General features: G+C 44.3%; 1 protein-coding gene across 2 annotated transcripts in view; it reads left to right on the forward strand.

The window, feature by feature from the left end:
• The window catches only part of SRC (SRC proto-oncogene, non-receptor tyrosine kinase), a 288579-nt gene extending 270828 nt beyond the window's left edge, over positions 1–17751 (forward strand). The window contains exon 13 of one of the 2 annotated variants that reach the window (XM_078652109.1): positions 11778–17751. In XM_078652109.1, the coding sequence (XP_078508235.1) occupies positions 11778–11986 (209 nt within the window). In that variant the 3' untranslated portion in view covers positions 11987–17751. The remainder of the gene's footprint in view (positions 1–11777) is intronic. The other variant, XM_078652110.1, reaches the window with a different exon arrangement.
• Positions 17752–17979: the final 228 nt, after the last annotated feature.

Here is a 17979-nt window from a genome sequence, read left to right on the forward strand (position 1 = left end):
AGGTGCCTTCCATGTTCTCTGCCCACTTTGGCTTTTTCTGACTTTCGTCATTAGCCTTCTTCTGAATTTTAATTCTCCTTTTCTCTGCCATGTTCAGGAACATCTTTTCCTGCTCACGCAAAGAACAAGTCAAGTTATCTCTGTGTGCGTCTGCTATGTCAATGTTACCTATAGTCAGAAAGTAGTCTCCCATATATCTTATGGTGTCAGTTTTGGTATGTACAGGATTCAAGTTCCCACGTATAGGAAGTTCAGAAAAGATCACGTCATTGTTAGAGTAATAATACTGTAACGGTCCCCTTTTGTAAAATAAACTAGCTAAAATGCTACAGGAAATTCCATATGTCAATGGCAGATGATGGTATGTCACGCCTTCAGCCACCGAAGTAGGTAGCTTCATGCAGACATAGCAATCTTCAATTTCCATAGTCTCTACATAGTGTATTAACAAGTTTGCGAAAACATTTAAATGTGTCCTGTTCTTCATTCCATGATAATGTAGTCCTCCCTCATCTGATGCTTCTAAGTCTCGTTTAGTTTGTCTCAATGCTCTCTCATGTCTTTCTACACTCTGTGTTGTTAGCTCCTCATTGTCAGTATTTACAACTTCAGTAGGGACAATGTTAGTATCTTTACTTACAGCAAAGGGAATGAAAATTGTTAATCCTATCCAAATAACTATCAGTACTACTACACTACATATACACACCTTGCAACACGTCTTAAAACGGCTGCAACTAGGTCTACCATTCACTGTTGAATCAGACATTTTAGCTCAGAAGGAGTGTTCTCACCCCTCTTTTTAGCTTTTTACACAACTAGCTTACTTTGTGCAAATTCACGGTGGTTCGTCTTCCTCTTCAGCTGAGTACTCTGGGACAGGCTCTCCGTCGCTCACGTCAGTTATATCAAGATCTTCAAGTTCTTCCAAAACCAGTGTCCATTCAGGAGACTTGTACTTTTTGTTTTGTCTTTTTATTCGCTCACTCCTTCTTTTGGAAGAGTCTTCTTCTTGCTCTGCTATTCGAGCACTTCTTCTTGCTTCTGCACGTTTTTCTTCCACTGTCTTTATCCTTAGTCTCAATCTTTTTACAAACCTAGGCTCAAGGTTGTTTCTTTTCTTTAGTCTCTTAGTCGGTACTTGGACTTCACTTTCTTTTCTTATTCTCTTGTTCTCTCTATCTTGTGGTAATTCTTCTCCACGTTCTTCTCCTACTTCCCTTATCTGGCTAGTTCCAGGGCTAGCATCAAATTCTTCTGCCTGGTTGCTAATCTGGCCTTGTTCAGGAATATTTTGTTTTTGGCTTTCGATTGTCTTTATTTCTGTTTCTGTTTCCTGAACCCGTTCTTCTAACCCTTTCTGATCCTGTTCAAGCACTTCGATCTCTTGATCTTCTTCTGCTCGAACTATCACTCTGTTTCTAGTCTCTCCCTTATCTGCATCAGGTGTTCGCGGTGGTGTATCGAATACCTGCTCTGTCCCTGTCTGACCTTCTCCTTCCTCAGTTTTGATTTGAATCTCAAGCGGCTGAGGTTCTTCGCCTGTGCCTTGCTTTTCCTGACTAGTCCACTCTCTACCTTCACTAAGTCGTTCTCTTGTTCTGATAGGATCTTCAGTCAGATCAATCATCGGTATCCATTCTTCTGGCCATATGCTTGGCAGCTCGTCTTCAGCTACTCCTGGCTCAGTTTCCTGGACCTCTTCAGCAGGCTGGATTCTTGGCAGTTCGTAGTCAACTACTCCTGGGCCAACGTCTGCTGTTCCTGCAACCTGACTGGTGCTGGGCTGCTCGTTGTCAGTTGCTTCTGGTCTGGCTCCTTCAGGGTCCTCTGCTGGTTGCCCTTCTTCTTCAAATCCTTTGTCTGGCAATACCTTCTGGGTGTGTCCAGCGTGGATCCACTGAGGAACACCTGCGACCTTCACTGCAGTGGTTGTCACCAGGATTACTTGGCGTTTCTTTCCCCACCTTGGTGCCAGACAGCTTGATCGAGTGTGCTTCTTTATTTTGACCCAATCTCCTGGAACCAAGCTGTGGAGAGGAGTCGTTGGATTGAGGATGCCGTCGTCTCCAATCTGGCGAGAGATAGAACGCACTTGGTCACCCAATCTTCTGCAGTATTCAAGCACCAAATCATCAGTAATACTCAACAGTTTGCTTCCTGGCACCCATGCTTGTCTCATCACTCTTCCCATAATGATTTCATGGGGACTTAGGCCTGTCTTGCGGTCTGGAACACTTCTCAGTCCCATCAGGACCAGGGGCAGGGCCTTCACCCAGGTCATGCCAGTAGCATCTGTCAGCTTTGCTAGTCTGTTTTTGATAGTTCCATTTACTTGTTCCACTATTCCAGAAGCCTCTGGGTGGTATGCACAATGGAGTTTCTGCCTTATTCCGAAGGCCTTACAGAGTTCAGCCAGTATGTCATTCTGGAAATGTCCACCCTTATCTGATTCAATAATGCATGGTATTCCGAACCTAGGTATCAGTTCTTTTAGTAAACACTTCGCTACTGTCAGTGCGTCACTTTGAGGAGTAGGGTAAGCTTCTACCCATTTTGAAAATACGCAAACAATGACAAGGACATATCGTTTCCCTTCACAACGGGGCATGGTGATGAAATCAACCTGTATCCTTATAAAGGGACCCCCTGATCTCCCAATCTTGCTCAGTTCAACCATTGTCCTCTTGCCTGGGTTCATCTGTTGACATGACAGGCACCTCTGGCAGAGGGACTCTGCTACCTTCCTGAACTTTTTACTGTACCAAGTCTGTTGAAATACCAGAATCATGGCATCCCTACCAATGTGTGATCCTTCATGTATTAATCTTGCCATTGTGCCAAGCAAGTGTCGGGGTAACACAGGCATACCAGTTGGGCCCAAAATCACACCATCCACACGTCTCGGTCTACACCCATCCTCCTTCCATTTCTCTCTTTCTTGCCAAGGAGCCGACTCCTGCCACTCTCTCACCTCATCCCATGTAGGCACTTCCTCAAACACCTGAAGCTGGCAGCTGGTTCCTGGCCCCCCTCGTTTTGGATTTACAATATACCGATCTTTGGCACACCATTGAGCCACTCGATCAGCATAATCGTTTCCCAGTGATACTCTGTCCATGCTCCTTTGATGAGCAGTACATTTTACCACTGCCAGTTCTTTGGGCAACTGGATGGCCTCTAAAAGGTCATGAACAACCTTTGCATTCCGAATGGGAGTACCTGAGGAAGTCATGAATTCCCTCTGTAGCCATAATTGGCCAAAGTCATGCACAACGCCATAACAGTACTGACTGTCAGTATACACTGTTATGCGTAAGTCCTTCCCAATTTTGCAAGCCTTTATCATGGCTATCAATTCGGCTACTTGTGCAGACTTGATGTTATATAGGTAACCTGCTTGTTCAATTTTTGTGAAAGACACTACTGCATAAGCAGCACTCAAGCCTCCTAATTCATGTCTTAGACAGGAACCATCCACAAATAGTTCTTTATCATGCTCAGGCAATGGTACTTCTTTTATGTCTGGGCGTGGCTTGGTACTGAACTCTGTTAGGTCAATACAATCATGTTCATCATCATCCCCACCTTCCATTTCCAAGGGGTCGGGGAGTAAGGTGGCAGGGTTCAGAATACCGCACCTAACAATGCTTACATTTGCTGCACCCACAAGAATCCTCTCGTATTTAGTCAGCCGACTAGGGGTGAGATACTGTGTTTTAGTTCTGGTCAATAGAATTACCACTCCATGTGAAACATACACGGTCACAGGATGTCCCATGACAATGGACTCACTCTGTTCCAAACTTGCACAGGTAGCAGCTACTGCTTTCAGACAGCCTGGTAACCCAGCAGCTACTGGGTCCAGTGTGGCAGAGAAATAAGCCACAGGCCTTCTGGTCGTGCCATGTTCTTGAGTCAGGACAGACAATGCGCAATTATCGCGAGTGTCACAGAAAAGGGCAAACTCTTTGGAATAATCTGGCATTCCCAACGCAGGGGCGGTACACAGACAGTTCTTCAATCTTGTGAAAGCCATTAGACTTTCATCGTCCCACTGTACAACATCTGGCATTCCTCTCGTGGTCATTTTTATCAAGGGCCTGGCTAAGGCTGCAAATCCCAGAATCCACTGCCTGCAGTACCCTAATACACCCAGGAACATTCTGACATCTTTTTGAGTACGGGGCAACTGCATTTTTTGAATTATTCTCACTCTTTCTGATGTGACTTTTCTGACACCCTTTTCTATTTGGTGTCCCAGATATTTTACAGATTTCGCACAGAACTGTAGTTTGTCAGGGGCTACTTTATGCCCTTTCTCACACAGATGATTTAGGAGGGCAATGGTGTCAACCACACAGTCCCGGTGACTTTTAGACGCCAGTAGAAGGTCGTCTATGTACTGCACTAACACAGAGTTCCCAGGTAAGATCAAAGTCTCTAGACATTTTTTCAAGATCTGATTAAAGATAGAGGGGCTCTCTGTATACCCCTGAGGGACCCTGTTCCAACAATATACGTGACCCTCAAAAGCAAATGAGAAAAGAAATTTGCTGTCGGGGTGCAGGGGTATCGAAAAGAAGGCATGACACAAATCAATCACAGTGAACCATTCAGCATCCCAAGGAATCTGGTATAATATCACTGCAGGGTTTGGGACAATAGGGCAGCAAGGAACTACAATTTTGTTAACCTTTCTCAGGTCCTGCACTACCCTATACTTGCCACTAGGCTTTTTGATGCCCATAATCGGTGAGTTGCATGGGCTGCTCATCACTTCCTGTATGATGTTTCCTTCCAATAATTTTTGTATTTCCAGAGTGACACCTGCTTTCACCTCAGCATTCATTCGGTAGGGCCTAGTGTTAGGATATACTGCATTGTCCTTGATGGCTATTTGTATGGGGTCCACATCTTTCATCAACCCCACATCCTTTCCAGTGAAATCCCACACCTCTGGCTTTACGGCTTCCTGTAGTTCTTGGGGCAAGTCCTGCAGGGTCAATCCTTTAATTTCTGAGTCAGGTCTAAGCAACAATAATTTATAAATGCCGTCTTCATCTGGGGTCTGTATTTCAACACCTTTTGGTGTGCAAAAGATGGTACAGTTCATTTTGCACAGCAAATCACGTCCCAGTAGATTTACTGGACTGGTGTCACAGACGACAAATCTATGCATCTGTTTAAAATTTCCAATTGAAATCTCCATTGGTTCGGTAACAGGAGTACTAATCAATTGATTAGATACACCTACTACTTGGATATTTTCTCCCGAGAGGGGTAGGTTTGGAACGTCCACTGTTCTTACAGTAGAACGGGTAGCGCCAGTGTCCAACAGAAAGGTGACATCATTTCCGTCAACCTTTCCTTCAATATATGGTCCAGACTGGTCTACCGGCAAGGAAGCGCCAAGTACGCACTCCTCGTCCTCCCCTCTCAGGCCCCGTCAGTCCTGATCATTACAAAGGAAGGTATCATTCAGCAGATACTGCGAAGTTGCTGTATTTCTGTTCTCCCCGCTTTCCCAAACCTCTATCTCTTCATTTTCTGCCTGTCTTCCCCTGTATACCTGCTTGGGTGCTCGAGGCACCTGAACTGTTTTTACCTGGGGTTGAGTCTTTCTTGGTCTTTCTTTCTGCGTCTGTGGAGTTAAATCAGGAGTTTTCTCATTAACATCGACTAATTGGGGACACTCGTTTCGCCAGTGTCCAATTTCGCCGCACTGATGGCAGGGAAATTTTTTCATGGCCTCTTCCCTGCTAAATTTGGGCCGGGGCTTTCCTCCACCCCCTCCCCCAGGACTTTTGTTCTCAGCATTTTTAACCATGTTACTCAATTGTTTTTCCTGTTGTTCTGCGAGCTTCACCTGAGCCCACATAACCTTCTCCTTAAGGGCCTTTTTCTTTTCTGCCATCTCGTCCTCGCAGTACTTAGCGTACCGCAGGACCTCATCCATTTTCTTAGTATGCCAACAGATTTTATTGTCTTTTATCCACTGACAAATTTCAGGTCTTAAACCATTTACAAACCTGTAAATAAAGTGCGTCATATCTTTCAGGTCGATGTTGTCAATACCACTGTATGTTTTAAATACCTGCAATAACCTCTCATAGAAGGAGTGCACTGTCTCGTCCCTTTCTTGTGTTGTTCTATCTATTTTTGTCCAATCAGTTTCCTTTGCGGGCACCTTTTCTTTCAAGTGCTGAATTACCTGCTCATATTTTCGCATGACATCCTTTGATGGCTCCCCTGTTTCCTTGTTTCTGGGATACTCTTCACTGGGCCAATCTATGGCTATTTTACACTGGGTCCATAAATCTACTGGAACCACAATGTCGAAAAACCCATCCAGGTCTTTCCACAGACATTTCTGTACCTTCACGAACCTTTCCACCTGCCTGTACCAGTCAACTGGTTTCTCTCGTAATTTTGGAAAATCGTTCGTGAAGGACACAATATCCTGCCTAGACCAGGGAACATGCACATATTTCCCTCCTGGAACTTCGCGCATGGGGCATAGCTGCTCAGGTTTTTCTACCTCTCTTAAAGCAAACTCGGGAGTCACTTGTCGGGAGCGAACCTCTTCCCTCTTTTTCGCCCACCTGCTTCTCCATCTTTCCACATCTCCCCATTTCTGCAGTACCCCCATTAATTCTTTAATCTGCAACTTCTTCCCTGCCACATTCAGGTGTTCTATATCTTTGTCTGAGAAGTCTGCTCTGTACGGTTTCTGTAAGGGCTTGGATTTTGAGATATCTACCCCCATACTAACTGCTGTTTCGGTCAGTTTTTCATGGAGCACTCTGGTGTTCCTTGTAAAGCTTTTACATATGAACGACAATTCTTCTTCAGAGTAGGTATTCAATCGATCCAACCCCACATTTCCTGCCATTAATTCTTCTATTTCGACCCTCAGCTTGTAGAGATCTAAAGGCTTTGTTTGCGGAGTCTGCTTCTCTAATTCACGACTCCAACTCTCAATTTCATCCGGAGTTACCAGAGAGACATTCCTAGTACCTGTTGCTGTCTCTAATTTAATTTCTTTTGTATTAAAAGGGTTATACCTCTGCTGTGTTCCCTTTCCAGTCTGTTTGTTTGGCAATTCCAAAAACGCAACTTCAGACTCGCACTCACTGGACTGATCATCTATAATGATCGGTTCCTGTCTCGGGGTTGCCATGACTGGGGTCATAACTGGAGTAATCGGATTTCCCTGACCATTTCCGTATAACGGGACCACCGGTCCAATAGTTACTGGAATAGTCAATGCCTCAGGACTGGTATTTAACTGAGAAATTTTCTGAATTATTTCTGTTCTTTGTCTAGCTAGAGCCTCTTGCTCCTTTTCCACTAGTACCCTTCTTAGAGTTGTGTCATGTAATATCTGGGGGGTCAATGGAGGAGTAAAACTCGGGGCTGTAGGATGCGTTTCACTTGGTCCTCCCCCATAATTTGGTTTCGGGAATAAAGTTCCAGTATTAAAGGACCTGCGCTCTTCCCCATATGGAGGTTGAACAAAAGGCAGTCCTGAATTCGAGGGTTTCTCTTCGCTTTCATACAAGGTTCTGGGAAAAAAAAATTTCGTACGTGAATATTTTTCTTCCTGACTTGCGGGCACTTTGGGATATATATCCCTTGTTTCCGTCAGTTCGGGTTTTTCAGGATAGGGCAATACTTGACCACCCCCTCCCAGTCCCAGGGACCTGTCTTCTTCTTTTAGGAAGTGACGTCGGGGAACATCTCCTACACTGGAAGGTCGGGTTCCCTCATTGTAAGGTGGCGGACTTCTGGTACAGATGTCATCTATTAGGTCATCATCTGAATCCCCCAGGGCCCCCCAATGCTTACTTTTTTCAGTACTTTTTTCACCCGCTCCAATGTTATGACATGCCGGCATCATGGGAAACAGACCCTCAACAATCATGCTCTGTCTCCACTGTTTCATCCTTTTATCCCTGGATTCCTGTTTCTGCCTGGGGTACCACTTGGTCAAACCCTTGTCCATTCGGGGTCTTTCTCTTTCAAAAGCCTCAATCTCCCATTCCTCTAATGCCTCATACTGCGTTAGTCTTGGTCTGGGATGCAGTTCATTCATTCGGGTTCTTAAATTAAATAAGATCCTACCATTGAAAGTACCATCTAACGGAAAAGCCAATACTCCGTCATCTTTTGTGTACTTCACCCAATTCTCCAGCCACACACAGGTATTGTACCCTCGGTCAAACATCATGAATGAGGCGGGAGTATTGGGTGCTGGGACAAGAACACCTTCTCTAGATTTAATCGGTTTGTCCGTTTTAAAATAATTTTTCACCTTACTTACAAGGGACATTTTTCTCTTGGTTCCGTACATAATATCGTATCTGTTAGCCTTCCACTGATCCCTTTCAAACCCTAGATGCATTGGATCAGGTCGAGTCTCTGTAGTCTGCGAGTGCCACATACGACTTCTGCGCTAACTTTGTTTACAAACTACCTCCAATCAGAACGCGCTTCAGAAATTCGTGCAACCAATGGGTGCGCGACACAAAATAAGCTCCGCCAATAGGTGCGCGACCCCTTCGTGAGACAGTTCCCACGCTCCGGCGCTCACCCCTCCTTTACAATTTCAGCTCCGCTACCCGCCCGCTGCTTCTACCAATCCCAGCGCGGCACAGAGTGACGTCAGAGGCGCTTCGCGACTGACTCCCTCCCTTCACAAGGTAACGGAAACTTTCTTTCTTTTAAAGTGCTCAGTGCTTGGTTATTTTACAACAAATACACATTCGCCACAGTGCTCAAGTGTCTAGACAGAGAAATAATTCTTTTACTGCAAGTAAACTACTTCCATTTACTTTTCACTCGCTGCGGGCAGATCTCTTCCGCCTACCCTTCACTCTAGCATCGGTGAACCTGTTATTCCCCTAAACTCATCCACTTCTTTCCGGGATATATTCCGAGTTTAAGGTTTCTCAGCGGACCCCTCTGCTTTCACGCTAGCTCCGAGGAACCTGCTACTCTTCCGATGTGACCCTTACTAGGTTACGCCACTATGGGAATTTTGCCAATGAACCCCGTTACTGTCATTTATTCACACATGTATTCAGAAAACCCTAGTTAGTGCTTCCCGGTTATCCTAACCTGCACCTAACTTTCCTCGAACCTGTGACCTCAGGACAATGGATTCTATTCACCACTTGCCCTTTCAATTCCCCGGGGAGTTCGGACAACACTTAACAATTCGATTTACAAATGCATGGATTAGTACATATAACAATATAAGAACAAGAATAATAACAATACAAAAATTCATGAGTTTCAGCAGCGTATTCACAAGAGAGTGATCAGTTCCCTCAGAACAGCCGCTCTTATAGCAGCATTAATATAATAGCAGCTTCCGACTTAACTAGTCCAACTAATCCCTGCCTTACTCTCAACTAGTCCCTAACCATCCTCTAGCTACCAGAAAACTGATAGAGCGCAAGGCCACCCGGCCAATAGTTTTCGCCGTTTCCGGCTTCAGGGCCCATATACTTTCCAAATCACCATATACATCGATCGGGTGACTTCACGAGCTCTACCAGGTTGATGTGTGTGTGTTCCCTGCTACCAAATTTCGGTGCACCCGACTTACCATCCACCGATGTGGGTGCCTAATGACCACAATGAATCAGGGAGCTAGCTGTAAAAGAAAGGCAGCAAAATACAAACCCAAACAATAACATTCAAATACTGTTTAAATGACCACGGACAACTGGAAGTTTTAAAATGTTTATCTAAATTCAATATTTTCTTGCATGAGGTACAATAAAACAAGGCAATCAATAACCAAGATAACGTAAATCACATAGGCAGAAAGAAATAATGACAGAGTAATCATCAAGGTACTAATAAAATGTAACGAGAAAAGATACTATGCAAGTCAGTATTATCTAAACAGGGATACCTAAGTGTGAGTGACTATAGGAGAGTTTATAATGAATAACACGCTTCACTTAAGGTGAAGGGGCCTTTGAACAATCTAGGCAACGAAGTTCTAGACCATATCAGGAAATGACACACTGCTATGCAAAATATAATTTCTAACAAATGAGAAGACATAGGAATAAACTTTATGGAAAAATATAAATGACTTTCAATAGTTGCGGAAAGGCATGGAAAATATAACATATGCAATGTTGAACTTTATTAAAGCAAAAGTTAGAAATTCAGAAGGTGCAAGAATTTCAAGAGGTTCAGAGCAATATTTACCTAGAAAGGTGTGGAAACCAAACCCTGGCCACGGGTCAGTTAAGGACAGGAAACCCTCAAGGAAGGATACCCCTCAAAGGACAGCAGGTGCAGAATGGACACCCAGGACAGGACAGGATACCCTTGGAATAGGAATCAGGACAGGACCCTCAGGACAGGACAGCAAACCCTCAGGACAGGACCTTCTTCAGGACAGGACCGGAACCCACAGTTCGGAAGCAACGCCTGCGCTCCACCCGCTCTGCAGCTATCGATCAAGACCCCGATTGGGTCAGCGAACTCCCAGCTAAGTGCTTTGCCAGCACTTTAAGGTTCAGTAGAACCTTAGTCTATAGTCAAATTCGGACAGAGTGCTCCGCAGCGCTCTGTATCTTCAGTCACCTATTGAGTGCGTTGGGTCAGTGACAGGTCAGCTAAACCAGACAAGTCGGACGGTTCACTAGGTGAACCCAGGGTAGATATACAGTTTGGGGACAGTGTACCACCCCCCAATGTTGCAAAGTGTCAGAATCCCTCAATTTCGATTGGTCCTAAGGTAGGGTTTGGGTAACACACCAATCACAATACACGATTTGAAGCCTTCATTAACATATTTGGGTACCGCCTTGCAGGTTTGGGGTTCCCAGGAGAAACTGTGCAGAAACACAATGACAATTTAACAATGTATCATATGAGGAGCCACATTCGCTGTTCTCGCAGGGCAGAGGTGACTTTCTCAGGAGCATCTCGCCCATCACTGCCAACTGGCTATGTTCCATCAGCCAAGGTCCCTCGTGCTGCCGAATGTCGCACAGGCGCAGAAGGGACCTCCAATATGGCTCTCCTCTCACTCAGACCCCCATTTCCCGCGGTACATGAAAAGTAAGCGAAAACAAATTAATACATAATAATGTCATTATGAAAACACATCACAGGGTTTGTACTTTTAACTCATCATCAAGAAATAAACTTATTGCATCTAAATGTTAGCTACATTGATACGGACACAAGAGCAGTGGCACGAGCAGTACCACATGATAAGCACAGCTATGAATTACGCATGCGCATAACTTTCCCTCCACTTCTGCAGACGCGTCAGGACACGTGAGTGTGGCTGACGCATGCGCAGTAACTAAAATACAAGCGGCGGCCATTTTTAGGGACACGGATTAATTCATTAGAAATACACATAGGCAAGCTTCGGGAACTTTGCCTAAACAAAATAAATGTTAGTAAAACATACACTTTTGTTACCTTATTACACATAAACAAGGTTCTTGATTTCGGCAAGCCGCAAAATATGCGAAGCTTTGCTTCATCAAGGTGATCGGATGTTTTAACGGTGCTGAGCAGTTTCCCTATTTCTTCTTCAGAGTAGGTGACAAAGGATGACCATGTGGCATTGTTTTTTCGTTCAGTGGGTGTTATGCAATGAGAGTTGCAGCTAGACCTGGATGTGCTGACTTATTGTTTATCTGTGTATATCTGGTTGCCATGGGTTCGTGCTGTAGCCTGTTAATGCTGTTGTCCTCCGCTTCTAAGATTCTCTTATGTTTGGGTTGCAGGTATGGTGAACCGAGAAGTCCTGGATCAGGTTGAGCGTGGTTACCGGATGCCTTGCCCACCTGACTGCCCAGAATCCCTGCACGATCTTATGTGCCAGTGCTGGAGGAAGGACCCAGAGGAGAGACCCACTTTTGAGTATCTGCAGGCTTTCCTGGAGGACTATTTCACAGCAACAGAGCCGCAATACCAGCCCGGGGAGAACCTTTAGACCTCCGAGACTGTCCTTGGTACCAAGACTCGTATTTTTTTGTATCTCATGTTGGCCGGTACATTTCAAGAACCCTTCTCAGGTCACGGTGCGTTTGCTACTCCGTGACAAGCAGCACTTCTTTGTTCCAAATAATGTGGGTGCTCCATACATTCATTTATTCACCATATATTCCTTGTAATATTTCATTTTTTTCTATTTGCACAAGACATTGGACCTAAACAAAGAGAGGAAAAGACAATTCCTAGTTTAAAGTTCATTTTTGCTTACCTAAACACATGGGTGTATCATTGCTGGTTCCAGAGGACATTATGTTGGTCAATCAACTGCATTAAAAAAGAAGGGGTCTTCTGTGGTTGTTAACTGGTAACGAGGGCATGACTCTTCTGTGGAAAAATTCACGCACGTGGAAGAAAACTTTGATTGGAGCATCTTGGATGTGTGCCGAATGTGCTCCGGTGCTATGTCAGTGGTACGATGAGAAGGCACGCTACTCGCAGGCTGTACAGATGTATGACTACCCAGAAGCCCGGAATAGGACCGTTCCTGTCCTGCGGGCCATTGGGTCTCACTAGGGTCTTTGTGATGGGTGTAATGAGGTACATCATATGGAAGCAGAGTGAATTTCTCTCTAATTTCCACTCACAGTAGAGGCATTCCATCTGTAGACCTATTTCTTTTTAATAATGCCTTCTGGTGAGTCTTGTGACTGAAGAAACATTCCATCAAGGTATTCGTGTCTGGAGGTGGGGGGGGGGGCATGTAACAATATGGGGAAAAGATGTAATTATGGAATAAGACATGCAGTGTCAGGGACACCTCTGACAGTCCACATTGTCTGATTTGTAATGGTTTGGTTCATGGAAAAAAATATTTGGCACAAAATGACAGGAAATATATGATCACATGCCATAAGGGGTACTGTTGATATTGTCAAAGTGTGAATAATAAGCTCATGTCTTAATTGCAGTCTTCAGTTATATCTGATACCACATCTCTTGGCTCCAACCTCCGAGACCCTTTGGAGGATAGTGGATATACAAGATCTAGGTTCTGAAACACACTTCAACGTCCTTTCACATTAGGATTTCTGTGGGTTTCCCACTAGTGTTGTACTGCGCCCTGCAGAGGCATGGAATCCAGCTGCTCACTTTACAGATTCTGGGTGTGTAAATAAGTAGGTTTTTTCGCTGAAACAGTTGATTTTAAATTCTAAAACCTGTGAACTTTGGGTTTTGATCCATAGACCAGATACTAGAGAGAGGCGAGATAGATTTTTCCCCACACTCTCCTTCAAGTCATTGAAGTGGTATGAGGGATCATCTTTGTGGGTTATTAGCAACTTCACTTGTTTCCTCCATTTGCAAGTGAAACTACTTGGTGCCAAGTCAAATGGTATGTTAGTGAGTTCGACTCGGACCAGGATAGACCTATTATTTTCAAGCCACATCTACCTCTAGCTACGGTTTGAACCAGCAGCTTGGAGTACCCGGTGGCAAACAAATGTGTATAGTTTACTTCATGAACGTTTTGGTGCCTTCATTCTCTGTCACTTATCACTGCCCTATGCAAAGACCTGGGACTTACAGCTGCCACCCTGCCGGCCATTCCCTTCTGTCGGTGGTGTGCTAAAATGGCCCTTCTTCTAGAGCTGTGCACCATCTCCCCCCTGGGACTTCAAGCCTTGGGCACCCAAGGAACTGCTAGAGTATGGCCTGCTGCTCAACCGGCAAGGTTGATATGATTCCAAGAATTGCCTGCTCAACCACCCAGGTTGATATAGTTTCATATATGGCCTGCTCAACCACCAAGGTGGACAACATTTCATCTCTGCCATCAAAGAAGTGGGAGTCGCATTACCAGGTTGGTTTTGCCTTATGAATGAGGAAGTGAAGTGTACAGCAATGGCATTCCTTCAGATAAAGAGAGGAAGCCAGGAGACTGAGATAGTTTAAAGTGAAATGTGCAAAAATTGTATACAAGTTCCTGTGAATTTTTATAAACACTTCTCACATGACCAACTTGTGAAGTTTCTTTGGATGGTAGGGGCGGGTTTTCTGGTACAGAGTGCACATCTGTGAGAATGAAGGTTTCTTGTCAGGAAGCGCTGCTCCAAAAAGGGGCTTGCATCAGTGGCCACTAATGACTGGGTCCAACAAGGTGGCGAGGTCTTTTAGTGCAGCAGAGTGTGGTGGTCACTTCACTTAGTGAGACTTTTGAACTGGAAATGGTTTGCTCTCACTAGCCAGCAAGTACATTTGCAAGCAACATTATCCTTTTCTGCCATCACATGCACTAGAATGGGAGCGAGGAAGATGAAGGCAATGGTAAAGATATCTGCTGGTATGTCCACATGGAAATAGTGAACTTCTGGCTTCCGGAAAATACACCTACATGGCATAAGAAAGGCTCTGAGCAGAGTGGAGGTAGGAAGGTATATGCAATAAAAAAAAGGCTTGTCACGAAAAGGGGATCAAGTTGCTCATTTTAACGTTAAGTTTAAAAACCTATGTCTTTTTACATCCACATATGCCTAAATGAGCATGAGTGGCAATGTGTGTACAAACATTCCCGGGTACTGGCTTCCCAATGAATATCCTCTCTGAATAGAAAGAGCTTCAGAACCCTATGTTCCACCCTCTGGCGGGGGAGGTACAAGTTTTTTTATGTTGCTAGTCTTCCGTTATGATTGAGGTATCTGCTGACGTAGGGGAAACAGGTTTTATATAAAGTTTCTACTACGTGACTCTCATAGTCAAGATAGTTCTGGTGTCACTGAAGCAAATGCTGTGAGGAACAAGCTCTTTATACTACCGATCTTCCAGGCCCAACCTGTTATTTTTTCGTTTGTTTTTATTCATCTATCGACAAAGGAGAACGTTTTTAGTGTCGCAACGTGTCGATGGTAAACCATACTTTTTAGTTGTGACATTGTAACACTAATTGGTGGACAGCAAATGTGCTACAATGCCTGTCTTCCGTGGCAAGCCTGGCGGTTGTAGCGGAGATACAAATATGGCCTTTGTTCCGGAACTGTGGTTGTGGCGCCTGCCAGCAGCAGAGAAGCTTGTTGTGGCATCAGTCTTCCATGGCTGCCCAAGTGTTGGGGGGGGGGGGGATTACCTGAATTCGTACATAGGAAATCCAGCTCTCCTGGTTTCTGCTCCCGTGTTGAACCACCCCATCAGAGTCAAGTAAATGCTGCTGCTTTTCTTATCAGGGATTTCCAGGGTATGATACCTTGTAGCTTTTTGGGTGGGTTACTAAGACTTGCATGCCTGCAATGCCTCAGTACCTCTAGCTTTTTCTTCCTCTTTTTTGCTGTTAGGTGTGTGTTTCTGTCCAAGTGCTTTTGAGTGTGTGTGCGCACACACTAAGTTTTTTAGTTGCTGCACTCTCGGATCTTTGTTTTTGTATTCATGATACGACTTTTATGAACCCTACTGAGGTCTTTTCTTAGTGAACTTCCCAAGGTTTAGAGCAGACCGCATCAGACTGAACAACTTTAAAATCTGTCAACAATGCTAGTGCAAACCTTTGTGTTATTTAGTGCAACATGTTGGTTGCATGGACTCCTAAAGCATCTGTGTTTGTCTTCTCTGGTACCCTTCAAAGAGCTTAATGGCACATTGCAGTTGTGTCCCTTCCAGTGCAGCCACGTGGTGAGCGTCGACTCCTTCTACGGGTGAGGTCTTATCGGTGACTTACCGGTTTACTTGTACTGAATAATCCTTCAGATCGAAATGAAACATGTAAGTTCTCAATCTGCAGAACATCTTAAAATTGAAATAGTCCAATGTCTGCATCCACAAAACTATCTGAGCTCTGTGAGTGGCAGGTGACTGCTATCTAGAAAGATTTCTGCCACCCATCCCCAGCTCCACACAGGCTGTGGCATATATATGAATGGTACATGCACAGCACTGGAGATTTGTTGATTGATTGCCTCCCATTGGCACCATCGACAATGTGGGGTTGTTGTGTTTTTGGTGCCTTCTTGTTGTTCTATGACTATTTACAAAAAATGTATCTGAGATAATCTGTTTGCTCTGAATTCACAGAGCATTTAGCGACTGGTAACCGTATTTTACCTCTGAACCTTGCTCTGGAAATTTTCCAGATACCAAGAGAGGAAAGCTATTCTAAGCCAAGCAAGGGCTCAATGACAATCCATGATCTAGGGATGAAAACACTCTCGGCTGGTCTGTGATCAATCCGCACTCATGGTTCAGAGAATCTATTCTAAACCAAGCAAGGGCTCAATGACCATCCATGATTTAGGGTTGGAAACACTCTCTGGTAGTCTGGGATCAATCCGCGCTAGTGGCTCAGAGACGAAAACTACTCCAAGTCTAGCAAGAGCATGATGGAACCTGTGGCTCAGAGTTGAAAGACACTCTCTCCCTAACGTGGAATAGGTTTGAAGTGTGTACACAGTGTCTATTACTAGGGTAGATGTGCTTTAGAGAATAGAGGTGAAAATCTCCTTAACCAATTGCCATTCAGATGATAGCCAGTTGATGATGAACCCTTTATCCTTTGTCCTGCCTTAGGAGCAAAGGCACTTACAGCATGAACAGAACCGGCATTTGTGCACACAAATTTACAAGCAAGTTTGTCTAATAAGCAGAGAAAAAATACATAATTTCAGGTGCTTTAGGAGGTATTTATAGCTAGTTCTGATATTTTAACTCACAAAGAGATTCCCATGTACGACAAAGTACTGCATCAAGGCATGATCATAGGGAATGAAAGCGATAACAGACATTTTCACAGACAAGTGTTTGCTCCATTGGGCGAGGTACAGATGCCTAATGTAGGTGCCCTATGATGCAGGTGCAGTTCCATGCAAGGGAAAAAGCACATGGGTGCACATTAGGTCACCACAAGCCATAGATCTTTGTAGCAAGCGTCTGTTTGGTACGGTTGTTTTCTCTTCTCCTTTCCTGCTGCCGGAAACAGTGCAATCTTGTACAAGGGTTTGTAGAAAGAGTGACCTGCCCTGACAGCCAGGTGGCTTAAGAATCAAACAGCTCATCTTTCAAATAAATGCCGCAGGTATCATTTTGTTTACGTCGTGAGCGATAGTTAACCCTATGAACATGGTACTTGGGTCTTCCTCTGTCAACTTTTGCTGCTGTAGTCCTAGTGTGCACATTGCTTCATTCAACGTTCCCTTGAAAGGAGGTCTCTGAATGGGGAAAGTGGCTTCAACTGAATTCAGGCATCCTGTTGGTATACCTCTCCCAGCTTGGGGCTCACGGACTCTGGTCCATGCGTTCCCCGCAGAGTCAGAACTCTGCAAGGAATGCAGTGTGCATTTACATTTTCTAGTTGGGTCTTACTTTCCTTCTAATGTAGCATGCAGCTCATTTCCTCCAGGTTTCTATTTTCACGCAAGTTTAATGCTTGCAATTTGTGGAAGTGGTGTCTTTCCTATTGCTGGAAGGCTCTGGTGGCCTCCAGCATATTGTGCCAATAAACCCTTTGCATACTTTCTACCTGTACATATGAATATTTTTAAGTACATACAACTGTGGGGAACTGAATTTGTTTTGTCTTAACCTGTTTAAGGACTGCAGAGAGGAGAATAGGCCATCACGGCCTGGTGTACATATGATTTGTAAAAACTGTTAAAGTATTTACCCTACCAACTTTTTTATAGGCCGGGAGGAGTCTGGCGGTAACGAAACACTGGTTTTGCTGCTTTGTATGACTAATGTATATGCTGTAGCAATAATTAAAGGATATTAATAATGCTTATACATTTCTTTGTTGATGATGTAATTTTTTTGTCCACTTGTACCTATTTGCTGCTTTTGGTTTCAGTACTTCCTTTGTGTTTTTCACATTATGTTAAAGAATCTCTGTAAGAAATTGGATACTTATTTAGAGTGGGTGACTACCCACCTCAAGGAACTATTGCAACCCTTGTAAGAGTGGACCCTCAAATCCACAAAATTAACTTGAGCTCATCGCCCTGCTAGCTATTG

Source organism: Lissotriton helveticus, chromosome 7, assembly GCF_964261635.1.
Source record: "Lissotriton helveticus chromosome 7, aLisHel1.1, whole genome shotgun sequence".
Classification (NCBI taxonomy): Eukaryota; Metazoa; Chordata; class Amphibia; order Caudata; family Salamandridae; genus Lissotriton; species Lissotriton helveticus.